The sequence below is a fragment of the Mus caroli genome, chromosome 5 (genome assembly GCF_900094665.2).
Source record: "Mus caroli chromosome 5, CAROLI_EIJ_v1.1, whole genome shotgun sequence".
Lineage (NCBI taxonomy): Eukaryota > Metazoa > Chordata > Mammalia > Rodentia > Muridae > Mus > Mus caroli.
In genome coordinates, this window is record NC_034574.1 from 5,915,407 (window position 1) to 5,941,650 (window position 26,244).

Below are 26,244 nucleotides of genomic sequence, written 5' to 3' on the forward strand. Positions count from 1 at the left end.
GAAACAAAATCCATCTGGTTTAGGCTGCAGTTGAAATCCTTGAGCATTAAGTATAGCCCTGTGCATGAAATAGATTTGAATTTCAGTATTTTAAAATTGTAAAGAAACACATTATAGCTTCCTGCTGGCATCCTCAGAATTTGGTGACAGTGGCATTGATAGCTCTTTGGAATTGTTGTGTATCAAAGAGGTGGGAGATATGATAAAATAATCTTAGGAAAATTAATTAGCTTATGACATCCATGTTTAGAGTTGAAAAACAAAACCCTGCTTTTATGTACTTAGTTCTGTTCTCATCTCACTGGCAACCTGAATCAGTCAGAGGCCTACCTGTTTTATTCAAAGGCCATGCTGCATTTGAAATTCATGTCATACTTCATAGCATCATTATTTTGCTAGGATGATAAGAAATAACTTAAATTTTACATATAGAGGCCAGGATATTCTCAGTGGGATATGGAAATAAGAAAGTCCTCTGAATACAAATAGCTAGGAACCAGAGAAACATGAAAGTCATTATGCAAATACTTGACCAGCCTGGCCTGTCCCCCACAGAGACTGCAGAGATACTTTCTCAAGTAAAACACAAACAAGCACAGAAACAAGATTCACAGACTGTAATTCTTAGAACAGTAAATGTTGACTTCCATGGCAAAATATGTACATGTATTATACATATGTATGTATAATACATGTACATATATATATATACACACACATATATATATATATATATACACACACATACATATATATGTATATATATATACATATAGATATATGCACATTGAAATTTTGGAGCTAGAGCAGCCATAGGAGAAGGCAGTGTCACCACAAAGCATGACTGGAGTGATCCAGACACAAGCCAAGAATGCTGACTGTCAAAGATAGGGATGGATCCCCCCCCCCCAGCTTCCTCAGGCAGTATGACCTGTTAACACTGTCACAATGTGACAGGAAAGTCCTTTGTTCTATCTACATAAAAGTGGTAGAGAGGCAAGAAGAAAGCAGTAACTTGGGTGTTGATGGCCACCCTGAGTTCCAGAGATTCACAAGACAAGTTTCTAGGTCCAGAGGCTTATAGCTCTAAGCCTTGGATAAAAGAGGCTTATGGCTTCAAGCTTTCGGAGCTGGAGACTTATTGCTCTTCGTGGTCAAGCTGAAACTTTTTGTTCTAAGTTCAGAGTACCAACACCTACTAGCCAGGGTTGCAGTCACTTAACTCTCACTGTGCCAGAGTGTAGGCATATATCTTTTTTTTGTTTGTTTGTTTTTTTGAGACAGGGTTTCTCTGTGTAGCCCTGGCTGTCCTGGAACTCACTCTGTAGACCAGGCTGGCCTCGAACTCAGAAATCCGCCTGCCTCTGCCTCCCAAGTGCTGGGACTAAAGGCGTGCGCCACCACACCCGGTGCATATATCTTTTACAACCTGCTTTCATAAGGGTTCAACCTCCTCTCTACCCCATGATCTACTAGTGGTAGTTGAAAAGAAAGATTATTAGGATATAAGGGAAGTGGATCTGTTTAGAAATAGTTCTTTGGGAAGATTCCAGTCTTCATTGTTCTCAGTCCAGTCCACTAGCAAACACCAAACATGAATCAGCAGCTGTAGTCCGGTCCACTTGGCAGACACCATATGTGAAATCGTCAGGGGCAGTTCAATTCAGAAGAAACCGTGAGACCCCCAATCGGTCAGAGTCTGAGGTAGTGGCAAGAAGCTGCAGGAATCTCATGAGAAGTCCTTTAGTGAGTTTCTCTCTATGAAGTGACCTCAAGCAAAGATCAGCAATTCAGTGTAAGGTGAACCAATATATGTGTCTCATCAGTGAAGGCTAACGAGGCAGAGCAAAGTGAACCACTGCTTGAGCTCCTACTGTTTTGGGATATATATATATATATATATATATATATAATTTCTAAACATCATGCATCCTTTCACATGTGTCAGCTTCAGCAAAACATTCTTTTACGTGTCTGCTTTAGCAAAACATTTGTTCATCTGTCTGCCTGACCAAAACATCATTATGCACTAACTGAGTCCAAAGAAACCAGAAATGTCTACTTTACCTGATGCTTCAACCCATCAGGACCTCTAATATTCATGGCTTCCGTTCCAGTCTTTGGTTCTTAGTGACTTCTTGCCTCTTGTAGACTTAGCTGCTCTGCTCATGGTTTCTGACTTTTGGTTGTTTTCTGTAGTTCTCCAGGGCTCTCTGTGGCTCTTGGGTTGTCTCTGTTATAGCTTAGAGCTATGGGTATAGTGACACTCAGCTCTTTTTGACTCTTGAATTCTTCATGGTCTCCTCACTCTTCACTATTGCTGCCTGGGATGGAAACCCCAGGGTATTGTCTGCTCCTTGACTACCCAGCATTTTCTACCCATGATAAAGACAATATGCAAAGAGGCCACTTGGGAAGAAACTTTTATTGGCCTAATATTGAATGCCAGCGTATAGTGTATAGTGTATAGGAGAAAAGGCTCCCTGACCAACCCCAAAAGTATGGAAAACAGTCTTCTTACTCAGCCAGAACAAAGGCTCTGCAGAACTAGTTAGGGTTCAGCTATAATTCTACCCAGTTAAAGCCATATATACAGTAAGACCATACAAACATTGAATCAGGATGATCAGTCAGAAACCTCAGATAGGTACAGTCCCCTTCATGTCAATCATAGAGGTTTTTGCTCAATCTTAACTGGAGGTGGTTCCCAACTTTCATAGGACCATGAGTGATAGAACATTCCAGAATAATTGTCAATGAATACTCTGAAACACTTGCAGCAGGGTCATGTGGTGCTCACTGAAGTTTGTAAAGTTGAAGTCATCAATACAAGAACACAGCTCTCAGAGGATATGAGATAGTATTTTCTGGAGGAAAGTGTGAGTGACAATGTCCTGGGAATACATATTAGGTCACCCCAAGTTCCATGTTCCAATGTGTAGTGTGAGTGACAATGCCCTGGGAATACATATTAGGTCACCCCAAGTTCCATGTTCCAATGTGTTAACAGTTTGTTGGAGCTTTTATAGTATCAGAACAGAGGAAGTTACAAAACAGGGCACTTTCAAGATTTATTGCTGGGAACTTTAGGCAGTCTATAGGCTTTGAATGCTGTATAACAGCAGTTTTAGCTCTTTGGTTGGCTGGAAACTTAGAGTCTGTCCATACATTCCAAAGGACTTACCAAACGATTACCTAGGTATTGGCTCAGACACAGAGGAAGATGATAAGTGCTTATTATTAAGGGGGTAAAGATATCTTAAGAAAATTTGTTTCTTGAGTTGCAATACTCTACCTTCCCAAATCCTTGAAGTTCCTACCAGCTTGGAGAGGCTCAGTGAAAGGTGTGGTTCTTTTCAGGAATTTTCATTCACAAATTTTCTGTGAGCTGTTGTGATTAGAGCAAGACCTCCTGAAGCGGAAGCCACAACTCCAGCTGTGCTTTCAGAGTTTTTGCAATTGGAGTGAGGTTTCCTCATGGAGAGCTTGGAGCGTTGATCCAACGATGGGCTGCCTAGCTGGCAGCCTCCTGCTTCAGACAGCTTCCACAAGGGAACAGTCTGGCAGTTTTCCTTCAAGGGCTGAGTCAACAAGACAAGAAAGGTTTTTCATCCATTAAAGAGAAGACTCTACAATGTTAAAGGCTGCTTTTGTGATTTAGAAAAATCAACACTCTTAAGAGAACTTAGAAGAATATAACCCATGGTCAAGGCAGAACTATGTCTACCCGATGTGTCTGACTTTGGTCAGAACCATGATACTTGCCTTGAGAGTTAATGCCTACAGAGCTGTGGGAAAATACAAGGCTGCTGTGATGATCTGTTCCTGTTGCCATGGAAACTACTGACATCTGGACCTGAGAAGTTCTGCTAAGCAAAAACCTGAATGTAGGGAGTTGGCTTTGGAATTGTGTGATGGAGAAATTTTGAATAATAATAATAAAAAGCCTAGATTGTCTTAAGATTATTGGTAGAAATGGCATGTAAAATACTCTCAGTGAATGCTCAGTAAAAATACAAGTAATATAGCAGAAAATGACTGCATTGCCTTATACTATTTATAAATTACATAGGTAGGATATTAGGTAGGGTATTGTTGTTATTAGAGATAACAATACATACATATATATAAATTTTGGTGTCTTAGGATTTCTTTTGCTGTGAAGAGGCACAATGACCATGGCAACTCTTATAAAGGAGAACATGTGATTGGGACTGGCCTACAGTTCATTAGCATCATGGTGGGAAGCATGGAAGCCATGCAGGCAGACCTGGTGCTGGAAGAGGTAGCTGAGAGTGTTATAAATCTGTGAGCCACCAGGTCTGATGTGGGCTTCTGAAACCTCAAAGCTCACCCTCAAGTGATGCACTTCCTTCAACAAAGCCACACCTACTTCAACAAAGCAACACCTCCTAATAGTTCCACTACCCTTTCAGACCACTTTCCTTCAGACCATCACAGTTGGTGAGGGCTTAAAAGGAAATTAGGAACATTCTGTTGGAATTTGGGGTGGGAGACTGTCAAGAGTAGGGGCTGGCTTATTCCTTATTCTTACTGCTTATAACAAAAAAAGGAAGAAGGGAGGAAGGAAGGAATAAAGAAAGAAAAAGGAAGAAAGAAACCAAGGGAAATAGAGAAATTAAAAGAACTATTAGCATAGGAACTTAGAACTGATGACTTGGGGGAATTTTTAGCACATTCAGATTGAAGCAGATTCTAGAAGAGGGGATTGACTATTAAGAGAGAGTGAGAAAAAGACTAGCAGCTGTGGTCTTCCAGTCCCAGTTTCTCTGTGATGATGGTACTTGAGGGTTCTATTCTTGCCTGTCTTTAATATACTGTGGTAGGTATATAAGCAGTGGGGAAAGCAGACAGTTAACACTCATAACACAGACTTGTATCAACAGCATAAGGACAGGGATATAGCTCAGGTGCAGAGTGCTTGCCTTGTAGGTATGAGGTTCCAGGCCCAGTCCCTAAGCTTAGGCTACTGAAATGAAACTTAGAATTTCTCTAATTGTCGAAATGCCCCTGTAACACTTGGTTCTGATTCCCCAGTTCAAATTTTCCATATAAATGTATGTATGTATGTATATATATATATATATATATATATATATATATATGTATACACACACACACACACACACACACACACACACACATGAAGTCACCATGAGAAGAAACAAGTGGATCTTATTTGGGCAATTATAATAAGTGATCTGTTTTAATATCTTGAAGGATAGCATTTTGCTGAGGTGGGTGTGAATTAAGCCTCAGAGAATGGCTTTAAAAAGTCCAGGCAGTTTAGTGGTGTTTGAATGATTGCACCTTCTGTTAAGTTTCAAGCAGAGTGAGATGAGGTCAGTGGAAATGATTGTTGGCTTGGAAGCACTTGAGTGGCAGCAGTTAACTTCCTCAAGTCATTTATTCCCTTATATCTGTCAGATACTTAGATCCCAAGCCCCACAAAGGAGATATGGGAAGTGTGCTGTAGCATTTCAGAAGATGGACAGTGTTGGGTGCTTTTTTCTGACCAGTCCTTCTTACCCACTCTGCTTTACATGGAACCGTTCTCGGATTAAGGAAATGCTGCTATGGGTAGGGTGGGAAAGGAATAAGACTCCAGGCAAGGATACAGTTTGCAAACAGGCCATTTGGGATGGTAGAGACAACTCAGCTTACCAGTTAGAACTGGCTCTAACAAAGGCTTATTTTTGTGATTGTTTGCAGAAAGATTACCACTTTGAATATACAGAATGTGATAGCACTGGCTCCAGGTGGAGGGTCGCCATTCCGAATTCTGCAGTGGATTGCTCTGGCCTGCCTGACCCAGTGAGAGGCAAAGAATGCAGTATGTTGTGATTTTTTTTTGATTATTTGTTTGCCTGATTAAACCATAAACTCATCATATTAGTTCTAGATGCCATTATAATAAGCACAAGAGACCTGGCAACAGTGTATATGTAGTGTTGATATCTAGCAAAATAATAGAGCCTTTCCTGAAAAATTTTATTGGTACATTTTTCTTTATTTTGTTTGTATGCATCTATCTATGTATGCAAGGATGTGTGTAGGTTCAGGTGTGCTATGGTGTGTGTATGGAGGTCAGAGAACAACTTGTGAGACTTGGCTCTCTATTTCCACCATGTAGCTCCTGGGGATTGAACTTGGGTTGTCAGGCTTGGCACTAGGTTCCTTTACTCCCTGGGTCTTTCTCAGGACCTTGTGTCCTTCTATCTAAAATGCTTAATGAGACATGAGCAATATTAAAGGTTGTTATTTCTTTTTAAAAAAATATATTCTCTTATTTGAAATTATGGAGAGAAGAGGGACAGAATCTATCTCTGAGTTTTAAAACAATACTTTTTAATTGATTTAAAAACATGCATCACTTAGAATTCCTCTTAGAGATAACCTGTTGTTGGGTATGGTAGCACATTCTTTTAATCCCAGCACTTGGGAGGCAGAGGCAGGCAGATCTCTGTGAGTTAAAGGACCAGGCTGGTGTACAGAGTGAGTTTCAGGACTACCAGAGCTGCAAAGAAACCCTGCCTTTGTAAAAAATGAAATGGAGGTGAGAGAGAGAGAGAGAGAGAGAGACAGACAGACAGACAGACAGACAGACAGACACAGAGAGAGACAGAGAGACAGAGAGAGCCTCTGAGTTGTTATGAAGTTTATTTCCTTTTTTGCCTGTCATCACTACCACTGCCTGCAGATCTCTTCTTGGAATGATTCCTTTTTATTAGCCATAGAAATAGTTTAATTATTTTAATATAGAATGTACCTTATAGAATGACTATGGGATTGTTTGCTAATATTACATCCATTTTCTTGTTTTCCAGCAATTATTCAGAATTCATAATAAACACAGAGAGATGGGATCAAATCTATTTTTATTTATAAACTACCTTCCAAAACCCCATTTTGTCAGTTGGAAGTTTATGCAGTGAAACAGACAATTTTGGCCCTGGCTTCTAGAGCTGGCAGAGAAACTATTTTGATTTTTCTGTGGTCTTCCAAAAGCTTTTGTAGATAGCTTCAGTTTCCAAATGAATGAAAGGGGTAAGTAAGTTATTAAATGGGTGGCCGACGCCTTATCCAAACAGTGTGCATGTTACTCATTGGGAAAGTTGAACATCAGCAGGAGGTATTGTGGAGACTAGTAGTAGTTTGACAGGTGAAGAAATCAGAAAAAAATAACCATTATTTCTTGGTGACTGATTTTATATAAATGCAGCAAAACCCTGAGAGTCCCCATGGTCAGGTGATCTAGCAGGAGTGAGAAGGTACAGTGGGGTTGATACAGGAGTGGGTGCAGCCAGGCTGGGTCTTGGCTGTCACTGGCACACAGGACAGTCAAGATCTGTTCTCAGTGGGAGCAGAGTGTGGTTAAAGGCAACTGGAGCCTGTGTAACAGTGATGTAGTTGGCTCATTGCAAATTTGTTTCCTAGAAAATCTGTATTGTATTTGCCAGTCTTCTGTACTCTTGGGATTGGTTTTTTAGGCTCCTTGTAACCAGCCTTATTTGGAGACACTAAATGTTTACTCTGAGGATAGGAGGTGTGTTGGTGTTGGACTAGTTCTAGCTGTCCTGTTTAAAGAGGACTATAGTGGAAGATGGTACCCATGGGGATTGGTAGGCATTCCAAATCAGGGCCTTACTCTCTAGAAGTCATAATTTAGTACTTGTCAGTATGCTGTGAATTGCACACATTAACCAAGGATTCCTAATGTTGGTACAAGATGGATACCTAGATAAGAATGACTTCTATTTGAAGGCTGCAGTTAATATTTTCATAACATCCATAAGTAAAGTTGTGAATTTGCTTCTTCAACAAGAAAAGATTTTCTAAAACTTTAATAGTGAGGTTTCTTTTAATTATAATATACTTTGAAATGATGCTTATTTGAAAAATAGTACATGATAGCTGGGACACTTTTTATATCAGCTTTTTGTCTGAAATCTGAAGTTGTCTCTGTTCCTGTATGATATATATATATATATATATATATATATATATATATATATATATATATATTCCTTCTTCAGGCAGCTATTGGTGACTGGCCTTAAAATTTTTCCTTTTTCTTTGTTATGGTAAAAGGAGGTTATTTTAAAGTTCACAAGTCCGTTAGTAGATCTAACTAACTTAGAAACACAGTCACATCATAATATTATATACATTGCTTTCCCCAGTCTTGCACCTTAGATTTCTGCTGTTGACCATAACCACCATTTCTTACTCTGACATTGAGCAGATGTGGTGCTTAGAGCTGGATCCTGTCCTTGGTTATCTCTGGAATATTTGTATATGCATAATGACATATCTTGGGAATGGTATTCAAGTCTAAACACATAATCCATTCGTATTTCACACACACACACACACACACACACACACACACACATATATATCACATACTTCACCTACAATTAGTTTTATGTAATAGTAAAATCTATTTGTTACAGGAAACAACACTGTAGAATTTTCTTCTTGTGGAGAAAATTTGGCACACACAGAAAACTCAGATTTGGAGGAATTTGAGCTTTCGGATTAGGAGTATGTATAAGCTCTAACAGTCGGTCTACTGTTTTATAGGCTTGAAGCGGGCCAGTAGCTGCCCCCAGGTCTGCATGTGGCAGATCTAAGACTCCACTGCAGATATAATTGACTGCAGAGCCAGCCTCTCTTCACTGAGGATGTGGTCAAGATGCTCTCAGCTCTCTTGGTACTTAGCAGTTGGCTCAGACTGAAGAAAACAGATTAAATAGAGAACATGGCGACTTGAAATAAATCAAAGGGAGGTAGGCTGGTGGCTGTCCAGGATGGGATTTTCTCAGATTTAATGCTTCTAAATATTGGCAACCCCAGATGTTGGCCTTTGTTGAAAGTACTATAGGTTCTTTGAAGTATAATTACATCAGTCTTTTTAAAATGGGGCCAATAGAGGTCTTTTCTGAGGTATAATTATGGAATCAGATTTCCAGAAAATTGGGTGAACTCTACTATAAACTTGTTTTTCTTTTTTCTTTTTTTTTTGGGGGGAAACTTTATTTTTTATTAGATATTTTCTTTATATACATTTCAAATGCTATCCCTATACCTTCTCTCCTCCCCGCTCCCCTACCCATCCACTCCTACTTCTTGGCCCTGGCATTCCCCTGTACTGGGGCATATAAAGTTTGCAATACCAAGGGGGCCTCTCTTCCCAGTGATGGCTGACTAGGCCATCTTCTGCTACATATGCAACTAGAGACACGAGCTCTGGGGGTACTGGTTAGTTCATATTGTTGTTCCACCTATAGGGTTGCAGACTCCTTCAGCTCCTTGGGTGCTTTCTCTAGCTCCTCCATTGGGGGCCCTGTGTTCCATCCAATAGATGACTGTGAGCATCCACTTCTGTCTTTGCCAGGCACTGGCATAGCCTCATATGAGACAGCTGTAACAGGGTCCCTTCAGCAAAATCTTTCTGGCATATGCAATAGTGTCTGGGTTTGGTGGCTGATTATGGGATGGATCCCCGGTGAGGTAGTCTCTGGATAGTCCATCCTTTCATCTTAGCTCAAAACTTTGTCTCTGTAACTCCTTTCATGGGTATTTTGTTCCCTATTCTGAGGAGGAATGAAGTATCCACCCATTGGTCTTCCCTCTTCTTGATTTTCTTGTGTTTTGCAAATTGTATCTTGGGTGTGCTGTTTCTGGGCTAATATCCACTTACCAGTGAGTGCATATCTAATGACTTCTTTTGTGATTGGGTTATCTCACTAAGGATGATATCCTCCAGATACATCCATTTGTCCAAGAATTTCATAAATCCATTGTTTTTAATAGCTGAGTAGTACTCCATTGTGTAAATGTACCACATTTTCTGTATCCATTCTTCTGTTGAAGGACATCTGGGTTCTTTCCATAGCTCTACTATGTTCATAGCAGCCTTATTTATAATAGCCAGAAGCTGGAAACTTGTTTTTCAAAACCATCTATAATCTAGTTGCAAATCTCAAAGAGGTAAGGAGAAGTCATATTAGCTTTTGTTATGTTGAATCCCTGGATATATGTGATTCCAGAACTTGTATGGCTCTGGAGAGGCAGGGAGAGGCCTCTGTTAGTGACACTGGTCTCTGTTGTTTGTTCTGCTGGGGAGAGCTGGTCAGTTACCTAGTGCTGCCCTGGACACTGAGATGCTCTCATGGCTCTGCATTTCTTTGCTAGCTTCAGCACTGGGAACTTGGCTGCTTCTTCCAAGGCCCTGGTGCCAAGTGTATTATCTGTAAGTGTTTATAATCTACTATTAGGGTCTTGCAGGTAGCATGGCTATTATCTATAGGGTCTTGCAGATAGCATGCCCCCTGAACCACTGTCCTGTTCATCCCAATCTTCGAACAAGAGCCTGTACCTTCTTTAAACCCCACTGCTGGCTCACTATCTTCTTTTCTCCTTGCAGCAGAAGAGTTTCTAAAGTACTTCTTTTTTTTAATTTATTTTTTATTTATTTTATTTTATTTTTCTATTTTATTTTATTTTTTATTAGATATTTTCTTTATGTACATTTCAAATGCTATCCTGAAAGTTCCCTATACCCTCCCCCCCCCCCCCGCTCCCCTACCCACCCACTCCTGCTTGGCTTGGAGTTCCTTTGTTGCTTTTAGATTGTCAAAAATAGCTGTCATCTTTGAGCAATTTCCTACTGCAATCACACACCCCAGAGACAGGGGTCTTTTGGCTTCAAATCAAGCCTTAGAAGTGAAAGGTGAGGCCCTGGCTCTCTAGGGAGATATGACGGTAAAGAGAGTTCCTCTTTACCTTTGCGTATTTCTAGAGAGGTCTAAACCACTGACGAGGAAACAAATGCATCTGTTTCTTTTATATCCTCATGCTTTTTGGTAGAGAGGGCATACATTATTTATTGCTCATTCCTTCAAAAATTTTCCAAAACCATAATTTCAAGAACAGCTTTAAATACAGGATTTTCTCATTGAGGATAACTCTTCAAGATACTCCATTTAGAAAGCAACCACCAAACCAATTTTGTCTTGTGAACTTTCCTTAATTGTGTGCTTCAGTATTGTTGTTATATAAGTCAATCAATGATACCCGGGACATATGTAATCAAAATACACACAAATGTGTATAGAAAGATGCATTAGATAAGTAGTAAACGTGTGTATGGTTTACTTTTGTAATTCTCATATAGAATCTAAGGGATTAATGTGGTTTTCATGAAATACAACTTTATATAGCTATGAATGCATACATTTATATTTTGATCTTTCAGTGATTGGTTGTAAATTAATACTCCTTTTACTTGGATCAATAAGTGCCATGCTCAGAATAGTTTTTACAAGTCTTTGGGTAGCAACTTTTCTCATGTTTTTTTTTCCCCAAATCTTTTTTTATGGCCTATATCTAATGGTTTCTGAGAAATGAGCAGTTAATAAATGTACAGCTATATTAGACAAATATTCACTTACTTGTAGAGGCAAAGGAAAAATTGTGTTTGCATGTGTGAGGAAAAACAGAGATAGATGTATGAGCCAATACAACAGCAAGATGGAAAAACTATAAATATACTGAACATCAGAGCACCTAATTATGTAAAGCAAACATCGATACATTTGAGATAAACACAAGCAATACAATAATAGGAGGAGACTTCGGTATTTCACTTATAGTAATGAAAGACTACCCTAGAAGGAAACTGCTGGCAAAAGGAAGATTTGAAGAGTCCTCAGGCTAGAGGGGCTTAACAGATATTGTATCCAGTTATGTCATGATACATAGTCTTCTCAGATATATGTTGAATGTTCTGAAGGAATGCTCACATCCTAAATTGCAAAACATATTTTTAAAATTTTATAAATTTTATTGCAAAAATTTGTGAATAAATAAAAACTTCACACACTAAAACTAACCAGATTATTTAACTCAACTAACTTCTGTATAGTTAGGATCGGCATTTGGGATCGAATCTGTTAAAACAATTGAAATCTTTTCAAGTATCTTTTCTAACTATAGTGGAATGAAATCAATACCCAAAGGAAGGAAGATGTGTAAACCCAGGGAACCTGGAAGGTTCTGCAGTTCAGATCGGATCCCTTGGTAGACAGAATCCAAGCAACCACCCGGTGAGACTTTGGGCAAGAGTGTTAAGAGTCATATAGAATCCCTGGTGGTCTGACCCTCCAGAGTGGGGACCTGGGAAGATGCAAAGGGCACTATGGCTGCAGGCCTCGGGGGCCTCTTCATGTTCAGGATGAAGACAACTGATGAGATGGGTCACTTAGTTCAAGAGAGTGTCCTGGGCAAAGATGTTTGAACTTACTGGAAGAGGACCCACTACTTTTCATTTATCCTCTGCTGCTAAAGAACTGGGCTCCAAATTGTAGCTTGAGACCTGTGAGTGCCAAAAATACACTATAGGGAAGGGCAGTCTTACCAGTAAAGTATTAGAAAAGAGAGTATCCACATGCAAAAGAATAAAAAGGACCTTTAATACACAACATATTCAGAGCAGATGAAGGATTTAAACTACTTAAGACTTGGAAATGAACTACAAGAAGAACATAGAGGAAAGAGTATGTATTCTTGGGATGAACTGGTATTATTCTGCATTTGATTCCAAAGCTCATAGGTAGACCCCAAAACATAACAAACTAAAGAACAGCACAGTGCAGGACATATTGGGTCAGAGGCAACCTACAGAATTGGAAAAAAATATTTTCAAGGCTAATGGAGGGCTTATAATATTAAATAAACAGGAGATTAAAACATTCAATATCAAACCAAACAAGCACAAAAGTTAAAAATATTAGAAAATGGCTTGAATGTATATAATTATATTTCTCAAAAAGGATATAAATGGTAGTTAGTTGTCTATCATCTCTAGGATTAAAGAAATGCAGTAGAAGCCATAGAGAAAATGTTATTCATATCTTTCATGATAGCTATTATTAACCAATAAATGATAAATGCAGAAGTTATAGAGAAAAATAGACCCTTGGTAGAAAATAGGCTGTTGGTACAAATGTAAATTAGTACAGTAATTAAGGAAAGTAATATTGGGTGGTTTCTTATTCAACTATAAAGAAGGAAAATTGATGGAATTGGATAGAATCATGTTAAGTAATACAACCCTTAGTAAGAGAAAAATGGGGATCATGGATTTTCTCTTAGATGTGGAGCATTAAAGGGAGAAGAAGTAAGGAGCAGGCAAGTGTTAGTAATGGGGGAATACACATGAGTATCTTATATGTTGTTATGAAAATGTCACAAAGAAACCTACTATTTTGTGTAATTAATATACACTAATAACATTTTTAAAATCCTGAAGGCAGAATTATCATGCAATCTAGCAATCCCACTTCTGGGAACATGTCCTAAGATTCTGAAACCATTATGTCAAAGAGTACCTGACTAGTGGTGTTTATTGCATCACTATTCATGATTGCTGATGAGTCAGCTTAATTTTTAAAACATTAGTGGAAGGGCAAGCAAGACTGCTTAATCATGAAGGACCTGTTGTTCTGTGGTCATGATGACTGGAGTTTAGATATCATCACTTACAAGACAAACCAATGTCCAGTTCCTCGTAGGGCAGAGGCATGAGGAGCTCAACACCTAACTGAGAAAACACTAGTCCCAGATTCAGAAAGATGCCTGCTTCAAAGGAGCAAAGCAGAAACTGAAAGAGGACACCTCATGCCATTGTCTGGCCTCCATGCATGGATAAAGACATATATATCCACACACATATGTGTACATTCATTCACACAGAAACATGTACATTTATACATGCATATATACACACATACCTCTTTTAAGAAATGAGTGTGTGTGTGTGTGTGATTCATGTATGTGATATACCTGTACTTGGAAGGTGAAAGTAGGAAGATCTCCTTGGATTTGGAGCCAGTCTGGACTACATAAACATTCCAGAGCAGCCTAGGGTACCAAGTATTATTGTTTCAAAAAATAAATAAAACAAAAAGTTGATAAAGAAAATATAGACTGTTTTATATTTATTTATAGAATTGTATACTGTCCTCAGAAAGTTATGAGTTATATCATTTTTAAAAGTGTGGGTGATGCTGGAAGTCATTATGCTCAGTAAATCATGAAAGACACTACAGAAGCAGAAAGACAAACGCCGCACTCTCACTTACGTATGAAATCTAAACCAGCTGAAGTCACAGAAGCAGGGAGTAGAATGGGAACACGTTAGTAAGACACATAATGTCCCATTTAGTCAGGAGGAATAAACACCAATTATTCAGAGTAAGAGATATGTTAATTAGCTCAATTCAAATTTTACCTAGAACATGTACATCAGAACATCACTTTATGTACCATATATATGCAATTGTGTTTTGCCACTGTCTATTGTCATGCTTGACTAGCATAGTAAATTTTATGGGAAGTTAGTAATGCTATGATTTAAAGCATGTTGTGTAATTTCTTTGTAGTTTTCCATTGCAACATTTCTACAGTGGTGTCTTGTTAATGGCTTTGAGTGGTGTCTGATAGCTTAACCTCAGTTCTAACTCATTTGTCTCTGAGAAAAAATACTCCATAATTTTGAAGAAGCATTTATTAAATGTCCCTATGTTTACTGACAAGAAGGACAGAAAATCATGAACATTTCCATGTTTTCAGAGATTTTCATGTCATCAAGGGAGAAGTAAATAAAGCCACTGCAGAAAAGGTGTGAAGGGTGGGGGACCGTATTATCCAGGATGATCTCAGCAAGGGCAGAAGGTACTCAGATGGCATCAAATGCCTCACAGTGAAGCAGATGTGAGCTTCAAGCTCAGAGTCATCAATTACCAGCTGAGCAACCTTGGAAAACTATTAATCTCTCATTGGTTCACGTGGGGAAAAACATGTATCCTGATTTAGGGCTAGAAAGGGATTTAAGCTCCATACATTTGCTACCAGCCATGTTAATTCACTGAGAATAATCCCCTGCCCCAAGTGGATCCTAAAGTTCTTCATCTTGGTAACATAAAGGTGCTTGCTGGGGCATAGGCACACCCGCTGACTGGAGTGGGTCTGGGTTTTCCTGAGTCCTCTGTGAGGACTGCATGGCTAGCTTCCAAGGGAAATGTGGGTGAGTCAGGGATTCTGGTAAATGCTCCAGTCTTCTCGTGGGTCATGCCAAGGACAAGGAACGGCTTTCAACCTGAAGATACCCACAGGTTCAAAGGTTGTGAGCTGAAAAATGCAGTCCATTTGTCTGGAGTCATAAATACACAGTACAGTTTAGTAGGAATGGTAGTTGAAGTACTAAAAATAAATAATCTTTGCTGTGTGGCAGACACACATTTAAATGCTAGATGTGCATGACTTAAATTATTTAGTTATCACAACAGCCATAAAACCATCTTCTACTGCATCTTCTGAAATGTTTTAAACAGAAGAGCTCAAGTAAAGCATGGAAACACAGGTCACAGTCAGAACTAAATTTGGACACCAGACAGATGAGGACGTGGACCACTTTTATTAAAATTTATTTTTATCATATTCTTTCATCTCCTCCAACTCTTTTAAGATCTTCCCCATCTCCCTGCCCACTCAACTTCATGTTTATTCTCTCTTTCTCTCGCCCATAAAAAAAAAAAAAAAGAAAAAGAAAATCTGTAAGACAAAAATACCAAACAAAACTCACTCTCTTCTTCCTTTCTCTCCCGCCCCCCATCTCTCTTACCACCCCCACCCACCCACACACACACACACACATATACACCCACACACACCCCACACACACACACACGCTCACATGTACACTTATGGAGTCCATTTTGTGTTGGTCAACCCCTGGAATGTGATTTGTCTTTATCATACCCCTCCCCTCAAGGCTCAGGGAGCTATGTGGGAAGGTAGAGGTAAACAGAGTGTACGAGTGAAGGGTGGTGGATAAAGACAAGAAAATGGCATCTTCCAGACACAACATGACTGATAGACACATGAACTCACAGAGATTTACAGCATGCACAAAACCTGCACAGGTTCACACCAGACAAAGTCCCAGCACTGAAAGCAGCTTTTTATTTGTTTTTCGAGACAGGGTTTCTTTGTGTAGCCTTGGTTGTCCTTAAACTCACTTTGCAGACTAGGCTGATCGTGAACTCACAGTGATCCACCTGGCTCTGCCTTCTGAGTGCTGGGATTAAAGGTATGCACCACCATCACCCAGCTGAAATAATCTTCCTAACCCCAGGCTACTTAACTGTGCTTTGGAACATGGCACAGTGCACACCAGACCAGTATTCCTCCCTCCTCCAGGAGTATGTGCTTTTCCAATATCTTACTCTTGGAAAAATTGATATATATAGGATAGCTAAAAGGGAAATTTGAAAAGATTAGATCCAAAGGCTCAGATACATTTTTGTGGGTTATTTAAGTTGGCTAAACATCTCTGTAGACTTTATTTTTATTTGTATTCATTTTCTAGAAAGAGTAGAGTCTAGCATGTAGAACATTGAGAAAGTTTATAGTAATGTCCTTATATACAGAGCTAGTTTGGCTAATTTGTGCCTAGCATTTAAATGCTTTATATGCAGTGTATGCTTTCCTTATTTAACAAATATCAAAAATAGGCAGAGTTTTTATCTAAAAAAATTCTTCATTTCGAATTTCTGGGTTTTTTTGTTTGTTTGTTTGTTTTTGCAACATAGAATAAGCTGTTGAAAGACAGCTGGAATCCTCTAATGACTCTTGGGAAGGTTCTAGGATTCTACAGGGCTCTGTCAACTGGATCAGTCCGGTGATCCTAACTCACAGTCTCATAGGATGTCAGTTTTTGTTTATAAAACACAAATATCTAATAAGACTTGTAAGAATTCATTCTGTGTGGATCAAGACAGGATCACTTTCTTCTCAGGAAGTTTGGTATAGGAATGTTGGTGTTCATTTCTAGGAGGGACCTGGAGTGTACTCAGGGTCCCATAAGTGGCAGGTGAGAGGCTGGAGTGGAAGATAGCCTTAAGAGATGAGATTAAAAAAAAAACCCACAAAACTATTGAGAACAGCCAGAACCAGGCCTATGGCAACAGTAATGTGTGATGGGGGCTGTGGTTAAGGGAACTTATCTGAATAAAATGTTTCCCAAGGAAGGAACTCAGCTCTCAAAACTGCAGTAAGGTTGGAGAGGCTCTCAGGAGGGAGAAGATGATAGGTACTTTCTCAGGACAGAAGTGCTAAGAGCTAGAGTGTTGGGGCATAACCAGAGCTGAGAAAAACAATTTCACAGATGTGTTGCTTTGCCTCCTTTGGTGAGTCACCAAGTACTCTACACACTTTCCGTCCTGTAACCTTTGCTATTATTGCTCTTTTTCCTCCCGCCTTCTCTTCCTCCCCTCTCCTTCCTTTTCTGTCTCTTTCTCTTCTTCTGAACCTTAGGTCATCTTGTTCTCAATGAACTGAGACTTGTCCCCTTCATGATAAAATATTGAAGTCAGTGAGAGTAGTATACATTTGTATTTTTCATTGTCTTTTAAAGATGAAAACTACCCTTGCTTACCTTAAAAAGAATAGAGTCTTTTTAGGTCTTCTGCTAATTTAATGAGGATTGTCTGTTGTTTTATACTGCTCTGTTTCCCTGGATGATCAGGCTTGTAGTTCAGGAATTCTACCTGATTTTACCATATGAGGATGTGTGTGAAAGGAGATGTACTTTGAGAATCAGCGTTCAGATAGGAGAGGCGGCACTTTCATTAAATACTCCTTAGAATGGCAGTTGAAAAGTGCGCAAGAATTGGTTTTATTAATGCACCTTTGTGGATCTCTTGACTATCTTTCATTTTGTACAGTGAGAGGTGAAAATCTGTATTCCTAAGGCATTCCCAAATAAAAACTTGGAAATTCCAGCTTCGTGATCCACATTTTCTCTTAATGGGAAGTTAGAATTCATTATTGGTAAGATTTGACTTAGAAAGTTCAGTTCTGATCATTTAGCCATTTAGCTTCTGCTTGCATGGTAATCACACACAAGGACCTTTGTGGCCATGCTAGACCTAGAATTCATGTCTTTTGACTTCCAGGGCAAGGCTTTTCCTAATGCTACCCTTTTTGCTTTAAGTGGAAGCAGTGGGTTTCTTAGTTTTATTGTAGTAAACTCTTCTAGCATCATAGTCCCAAGTGCTTCACACTTGTGAAGCAGGAGACAGATTGTGTTGGATGGAGTCTGCTGTGAGAGTCCGTAAAGATGTTCACAGAGGTGGACAGTGCCATGCAGGTACAGATGCAAAAGCTCCTAAAATAGCCACAAGATCTCAAAAGTCCTTTAACCATCCTGATAGAAGATGATTGATTAGCTATCATGGATTCATTTTTATATGTGATCAAATCAGGCCTTAAAACCAATAACTTATAAATTATAGTGGAATACTAATATAGCTTGTTAATGCTTTTTGCGCAAACCAACCTCTATTCACAGAATCTGGATAAGTTGTCTTCTATGATTCTCATACTTTAGATTGAACATGACAGGCAATTGACAGCTCAGTGCCAGCTCTCCTTAGAGGAAAATGTCTTCTTAAGATAAGTAGACTGTCATTAGTTAAAAGGGACAAGCTTTCCCTTTAAGCCAAAGGAAGCTGGCCTCCTGTGAATCAGAGGAATGGCAAGAAATAGCCTGTTTCAATGTGATGACTTGGCTTACTTCTTATTTTTTCAGAATGAAAGAGAGAGTGAGAACATATTTTTTTTTTCTCCTTAGGAATTTCACAGATAAGACCTTGAAGGGAGAGTATAGAAGTACTATCCTCATTGCTGGTTCTGAGGTCAGCGAGATGCAAGGCACTATAGGCTGAGAATGCAGTTCATTTTCTCCCAGACCCCTCTTTCTCTTCTCATTTCCCTAGGAACATTATGATTACAAGCTTAGTAGACAACTAAGTATTATTATTTGATTGGCTATAATAAGTTGGTTAAATTAGAGATAGAAGTAAGTATTCTTTCTGGTCTTGTAACTAGTCACTCTGTCCCTGCTTCAGGCCTTTATCTATTATTGTGACTATTATTAGCAGTCACAAAGGTCTCCTTGTACAGGAAAAATGGTGACTATGGCTCTAACTGCATGTATTTTACTAAACAAGACGAATCAGTTGCAGGACAGTTATGCAAATGCCTCTTGATTCTAGATTTAACATTTCCCCACAAATATATAATTATATATGTTTAGATATTAACTTATTTTCACAAATGAGATGGGCTTATGAGGAAGACCAGGATATTGTAGCAACTTTATAAGCATAGAGACAGAATTAATCCTGTCTTCTTATTTGCTACCATATCCCTAGTGCCTAATTTGAGTCTGTCAAATGCTAAATACTAAAAAGTACTTGCTGCTTAAATTAAGCTTATTATTGTGATACCTATAATACGATTATATATGCTCACTGTGTATTGTCAACATCTCACTAAACAAGAAAATTGAAAATTCTTTTATGGCTACTCTTACTAATGTTTATGGTGCAGAAATCATATTTTAGTAATGAATTAATTGGAATGAAAATAGCAAAAATAAATGATTTATGAATGCAGGTAATTTATGGCCATAGTCCTTTAAAACACAAGGTCTCTAGATGGAGAAAAAACTAAAACCAAGAGTGTCTGTGATAAAAAGATTAAAAATAGAATTTTATTGAAGGATATAAATCACAGAGGATAGTCAGCTTATAAACAATTCAATTTAATAACTGTTTCTTGGCACATTTTACTTGCATAATCAATGCAATGTCTTGACTTTTTAATATCACAGTCTATTTTCCACAGAGACTTTAGTGTTCATAGTCTTTTACTGATTCCCCATAAGCAGACCCATGGAGAGGAAGAGGCTCCCAATGGAATGTAAGGAAATAGAAACTTGCAGGGTCAAGAAGGTTGCTGATGGCTTTGTCCTTTGGTGATGGACTAATACAGTATTTTCCATATCTGGGTCTTTGCACATGTGTTTGAGCACTCTCAGAGTCACTGTTACAGAAATAGATGTCTGGAAAGCAGAAGCCAAGGAAAAGAACAGTGAGTGAGTGCATGGCCTTTTGGGTAAGTACGGACATTAGAGGGTTGAGTTAAATATTGCTCTTCCTGTTGCTGCTATGGTAAAGTACTCTGAAATCCCAGACCAAGGCCACTAATATAGTGGCAACCTTGGACAAAAATGTCCCTACTTCTCTGTCTTTGTGTCAGTCTGTCTGTCTGTCTGTGTCTTTGATCTTTGTGTCTGTCACTGTCTTTGTTTCTATCTCTCCTCCATCCAGCCTCCATTCCCCCTGCCATTCCGCTTTCTGTTCTTGTAAGTGTGATTGAATTGGGAAGTTCCTAGCAGATTATCCAAGTGCAGCTCTGGATGAGACTGATAATATTTCCAAAGTGAACTGAGAGAAGAGAGAAGACATCCCTAGCGTGGGTAGCATCATTCCAGAGAGGGCTGCCCAGTATTGGTTATGGTTATTGGCGACCAAAGTGTGATGAAATATGTTCTGTCATGCTCTCCCTACCATGATGGACCCAAACCAGTGGAAGTAAGCCAAAATCAATCCAAGCTTCTTTAATTTGCTTTGCCTTAGGTATTTTGTCCAAGCAATGAAAACTAACATATTCCTTCTTCAAAAATTCCAGAGTTTGCTAATTGTCAATTTGACTCAGTTATTGCAGGATTTCAAAGTTGTTGCAAAAGCTCGTTTTTTAACTTTAGAAATGACCAATTAATTAAAATGAAACATAGCCAAACCATACAGTAGCTAATATCTAGAGAAATCTGCATTGTCATGCCTAATTTAATTATCCTGATAAAGAACAGATAAACAAAACAAAAAAATAACAAAACAAAGAAAGCAATCACTGAGATTGTGTGCCATAGAGTCCAATTAAAGTCTGAATGCCAAGACCAGTGCTGAAAGAGAAAATGAATGATGCTTTGAGAGTATCAGAAAAGCAAATGCAATGAGGGCTAACAGAGGTAGGCATTGCTAGCTTTCAGTATAATCTCATGACGTTAATTATGTATTAATCAGGATGTGTAGTTCCTCCTTGACATGCATCTAAATAAGGATTAAAATGAAAGACTCAATAGAAACAAGTGATTTAAAGATTTTAATCTTTTAAGATTTTCATCTTTCACTTGAGGACATTTTAGTTCTCCTGTCAAGGGTATATACCCATTGAACTTAGACTTCATAGTGCTCTGTAGAGACCAGGTATCATCAACCTAATGGCAGTGTTATTATTTATAGGTTCCTGGTATGAGTAGTATCTAACAAATTATTTGTAACATATGCCAGGCATATTGAGCAATGCCCCATTTACCTATTTCCATATTTTTTGAGGTAGATATTATTCTTATCTTCCATTCATAAATAGACTTATTGAAGTTGGGAGCTTGCTGAAATATTTTTCAAGTACATATTTTAGGTTTAATATATGAAATGCTCTGCAACATGTGAGAGTGGGAAATTATGGTGCAGATGAACATTGCTTAACAGCTGACAGGGGATGAAAGGTGGTGTGAAAGATGGTATTGAATTAGTTAGAATTGTTTCTCATTGGTTCCTGTCATGTGTGACTTGCAGTTTCTTTAAAGTAAGGTAGTACTTTTAGGACCAAGTAAGCTAGAGTGAACAGTATTTGTGCTGTCTGTTGACTGGGTAGCTGGGTAATCCGAGTATTTAAATATACTGTGGCTCAGTTTTCTTACTTGGCTTATGTACATAATAGCTTCTCCCTTTATGAGTTTATTGCACATACAGTCAATACTCATGATTTATGGGTTCTGTTTTTGCATAATTTATTCATAACCCTCAAATCCATACACTTAGCACTTTCACAATAATTTACAGGCCTGATGTACTAGTTAGCTTTTTGTTAGCTTGGAACAAGCTAGGGTCATTTGGGAAGAGGAAACCTCAAATAAGGAATTGCTTCCATCAGATTGGATTATAGGTATGCCTATAGGACATGTTTTTATTATTATTCCTGATTGATGTAGAAGAGTACAGCCCATTGTGGGTGGTGCCATCCCTGGGCTGGGGATCCTGGGCTCTTTAAGAAAGCTAACTAAGAACACCATGGAGAATAAGCCTGTGAGCAGTGCCCCTCCATGGATTCCGCTCCAGCTCTTACCACCATGGTTCTGCATTGGTTCCCTCCCTAACTTCCCTCATGATGAATTATAGACTGTGAAGTGAAATAAAACATCTTTAGTAATTGCTAATCAATTTAAAAGGTCGATTTTTTATTTCAGAATAAACTGTCTTCCAAGACAATTTTTCATGTTGCTTTGTTGTTTCTGACATTCGTTGTCATATTAGAGCACTGTTCCTAGAATCTGAGTTTACTAGAAGATTCCAACTCATTGAAACTAAAAGAAATTGCTTTCCATTTCTTTGCTGGTTGCTCTCATCTTGAAACTAGCAGCCTGTGTGAGCATGTGTTGTATAACAGTGTGGTTATGCTCACTATTTTGTGTGGTATTTTATCTTTCTTAATCCTGTGAGGCAGCTACTATGGTAGCTATCTCAGAAATAAAACACCCGATGGGACCATGAATACATCAGGTGTCACAAGTTTAAAAAAAGATATAACATCCTTGTTCCAAGATGGTCTTCCTTCCTTGTCTGCAGAATAATTTTGATCTCGTATCTTCCTGACCTTTGCTGATACTCTGTTTTACTGGTTTCAGGATATTGATTTAAATGTAAAAAGTTCACTGAGCAGCACTGTTAAGCTTTTCTAAAGAGAATCATTATATTAGTTTAGTGGATGAGTAGGTGGGTGAGTGTGTGGGTTTGAGCTCTAATTCTTTAATTAGGTTTTTTTTTTCAAAAACAGCTTGTTTTTATTTCTGATTAAGTCTTCCACTGTATTAAAAGAGGACTGTGCCTGCCTGTGAGGCTTTGCTGCCTTCCTGGGATGGTAGATTTCTTTTCATCAGCTAATTTGGACATTTTATTTTGTTCTTATTTCTTTGATGTCCTGATTAAGGGATTAGATAGCCCCTATCCAGGCTCCAGCTCTAATCCACCCCGCACAGGGCCATGTACTTTGGAAACATTGATTTGTGTTTGTTTGATGAATAATCACTTAGCAGCAGAGCCACTGGCTTAATCCAACGCCTAAAAAGTCAGAGAACTTGGCATTAGACGTGGATGGGGTTGGTATAAATGGTCAGGTTGCCACTGTGACTATTGAAAAGGTGGAAGATGTTTAAGAGGATTCAGAATGGGGATAAGTTGCTCAGCTACTGTGCTACTCTCTGGTATGACCTTTTGTTTTGTTCTTCACTGAATTAGCATCTCATCTTGGCTTAGCATATGCTACCTATAACTAGGAATCCCCAAATAATGACCCTTGTTTCTGTGGAGAAGTAGCACTTCTCTTCTTTAGTAGTCTCTCTATGAACCTCAGTGTACTGTGCTGCCGCGAGTGTACTGTTAGACCATGGGATATGACTTGGATGACTGGGGTGAGTGCAGTGGGGTAATCTTTCATGAAGACTCATTTTCACATAAGAACTAATGTTGTCCACATAGAGAAGGTCATTTGTTCAACATCCCTGGAAAGACAAGAGGTAGAAGAAGAGAGGATTAATAGACATTTTGTTTTGATCAAAGGGTGAGTAGAATAAAATAGGTTGAGGCAGAATTTAAAATACAAAAAAATCAATAATGAAAACATTGGAAGAATTTATTTAGGGTCTGATGTGATCAGAGTTTTATAGAAATAATTCTGCTGACAACATGAACGAGAGACAGTTAATGGAAGACACCAGTTATAATGGTTTTATCTTCTTCTGCTTTCCAGCTTTCTCTTGTGCTTCTGGAGAGTATCTAGAAATGAAGAACCAGGTTTGCAGTAAATGTGTCGAAGGCACCTACTCCTTGGGCAGTGGCATCAAATTTGATGAATGGGATGAATTGCCGGCAGGATTTTCCAACGTTGCAACATTCATGGACACTGTGGTGGGCCCTTCTGACAGCAGGCCAGATGGCTGTAACAAGTAAGACCCCAAAGGAACCTTTGCATTTTGGAGACTTGGCAAAGGTGTAGTTGTTCTTTTCTAGAAAAGTTGAGGATAGTTTTAGTTCTGATGAAGATCTTAGATGAGCTCAGGACAAAGGGTTGTAGGGTTTTTGGGGGAAGGATTTAATAAAGGAATTCTGTATTTACATAATTTCCACACCCTTATCCTCCCTCTAATTCTACCTGTGTCCCTCCAACCCCTTTATACATATACTCTTCTTTAATTATTATAGACATATAAATTCATATATATACATGTATATATGTGTATATATGTGTATATATGTATATATATACATATATATATGTACATACATACATACTTACATGGTGCTGAGTCCCTTTAGCATTGTTAAAATGTGTATGTGTTTAGGACTGACTATTTGGGATTGGATTGTCTAATGGGGGTTCATCCTTGAGCAGTCATTAATTTGTAGGAATGGGACTTTGAGAGATTTCTTTCACCCACATTATCATGTTAACTCATGTTGCCATGGTGCAGATATTGTATAGGCAACCATATTGTTGAGATTTTATGGGTACAGCTTACCTATTGTATACTGAAGATGCTACTGTATGGCAGTTGTCTTGGTCCTTTGGCTCTTACAATCTTTTCATTTCCTCTTCAGTAATAAATGTTTACTTAAAACATGTGCTCAGGTGCGCGCGCACATGCACACACACACACACACACACACACACACACACACACACACACTTAATGAAGTTACATCACTTGGGTTATAGTGCTCCCTTCCTCCAAAGAGCCATCAATATCTAATAAAAACCCAGGTACGGAAATCTGCCCTGTACATTTTATTTCTATTTTATTTTCTATTTTTGGTCAGGGGAGTCTAAGAGACCCTTCCCCATTACATACAGGCTATTACTATTGCCCTTGGTTGCCTCTCAGAACTTGAAGTTCAGATCCAAGTGCTGAAGACCCCACACATGTTAGACTTAGAGGAATTGAGCTGGTACTGACCTGGAAACTTGCTCTCCAAGGCCAAGCTTTCATAGAATCTGAAGGCACTGTGGAAGCTGCCAGTAGAGGAAAGCAATCAATAGTCTTACCCAGCTGTAGAGCCTATGAACTACAATGACTAGCATGGCAAGACAGTCCAAGAACATAATAGTGGCACTTATATTGGCAGTAGCCAATAACTGTCTAATTGGACTCAGGCCCTGCTCAATAGAAGGGAATTTGTGCCTCATATTGTAAATGGCACCATTTAACTAGCAACTAGTAACTAGCAGTAGGAACTATTTATGTTTGAGAAGATCATGGTTCTTAGAGGAGAACCTATTACTCCCATTTTCCCAAACCAGTATAATTGCTAACTGTATATATATTTCAGTTTTTCAAAAGACAGGGTTTCTCTGTGTAGCCCTGGCTGTCCTGGAACTCACTCTGTACACCAGGCTGGCCTGGAACTCAGAAATCCACCTGCCTCTGCCTACCAAGTGCTAGGATTAAAGGTGTGCGCCACCACTGCCCAGCTTTCTAACTATATTTTAAATACTTATGTTTATATCCACAGACAGTTTAGCCTCTACCCCTCAGAGAACAACTGCTTGTTGGATGAGCAGCCTCAGTTGATACAGTTCTAACACAGCCCTGTCCTAGGTCCCGGGGAGCATCTCAGTAGAAGGGTTTTGGGTTGTTTTTTATTTTGTTTGTTTATTTTGGACATTCATTACAAAGAACATAGCTAAATTTTTAATGAGAAATTAATTGGCATCATAATATAATAAATAATGTGTGCAGAATGCAATAGAAAAATTAGTTAGAAATTTAGTCTAAAAATTATTATATTTATAATCAAACTTAGGTAGTAGGATTTCTACTAATCTTTATTGTTTCAAGAAAAAATCATATATTTTTTTCTTTTCTTTGAATGTTTGACCTTCATTTAGACCTTGATTATTTTCTGGGAGAGTAGGTTAAGGATTCAAGACAGAAAGGTCCTTTGCTTAACTGCTAAGTGGTCACTGGCTTTGCATATGACCACACTGCAAGAATGCTAAATTGTCTTGGAAAAAAAGAATTTATTGTATTTTTTAAAGATGTAATGTGTTCTCTTCTGCTCTGTGCATTGACTATTCAACATTTCCTGTAATGTCAATGAGTTTAAGAAAATCAAACTTGAGGTAGCAAAGTAGGTAAACTCTGGCTGCTTTCTGACAAGAACACTCCCTCCAGCACCCAAAGTCTTC

General features: G+C 38.6%; 1 protein-coding gene across 2 annotated transcripts in view; it reads left to right on the forward strand.

Annotated features, from left to right (window-relative positions):
• The window catches only part of Kiaa1324l (KIAA1324 like), a 192,837-nt gene that overhangs the window by 93,066 nt on the left and 73,527 nt on the right, over positions 1 to 26,244 (forward strand). The window contains exons 2-3 of one of the 2 annotated variants that reach the window (XM_021162113.2): positions 5,734 to 5,854; positions 23,809 to 24,004. In XM_021162113.2, the coding sequence (XP_021017772.1) occupies positions 5,734 to 5,854; positions 23,809 to 24,004 (317 nt within the window). The remainder of the gene's footprint in view (positions 1 to 5,733; positions 5,855 to 23,808; positions 24,005 to 26,244) is intronic. The other variant, XM_029477444.1, reaches the window with a different exon arrangement.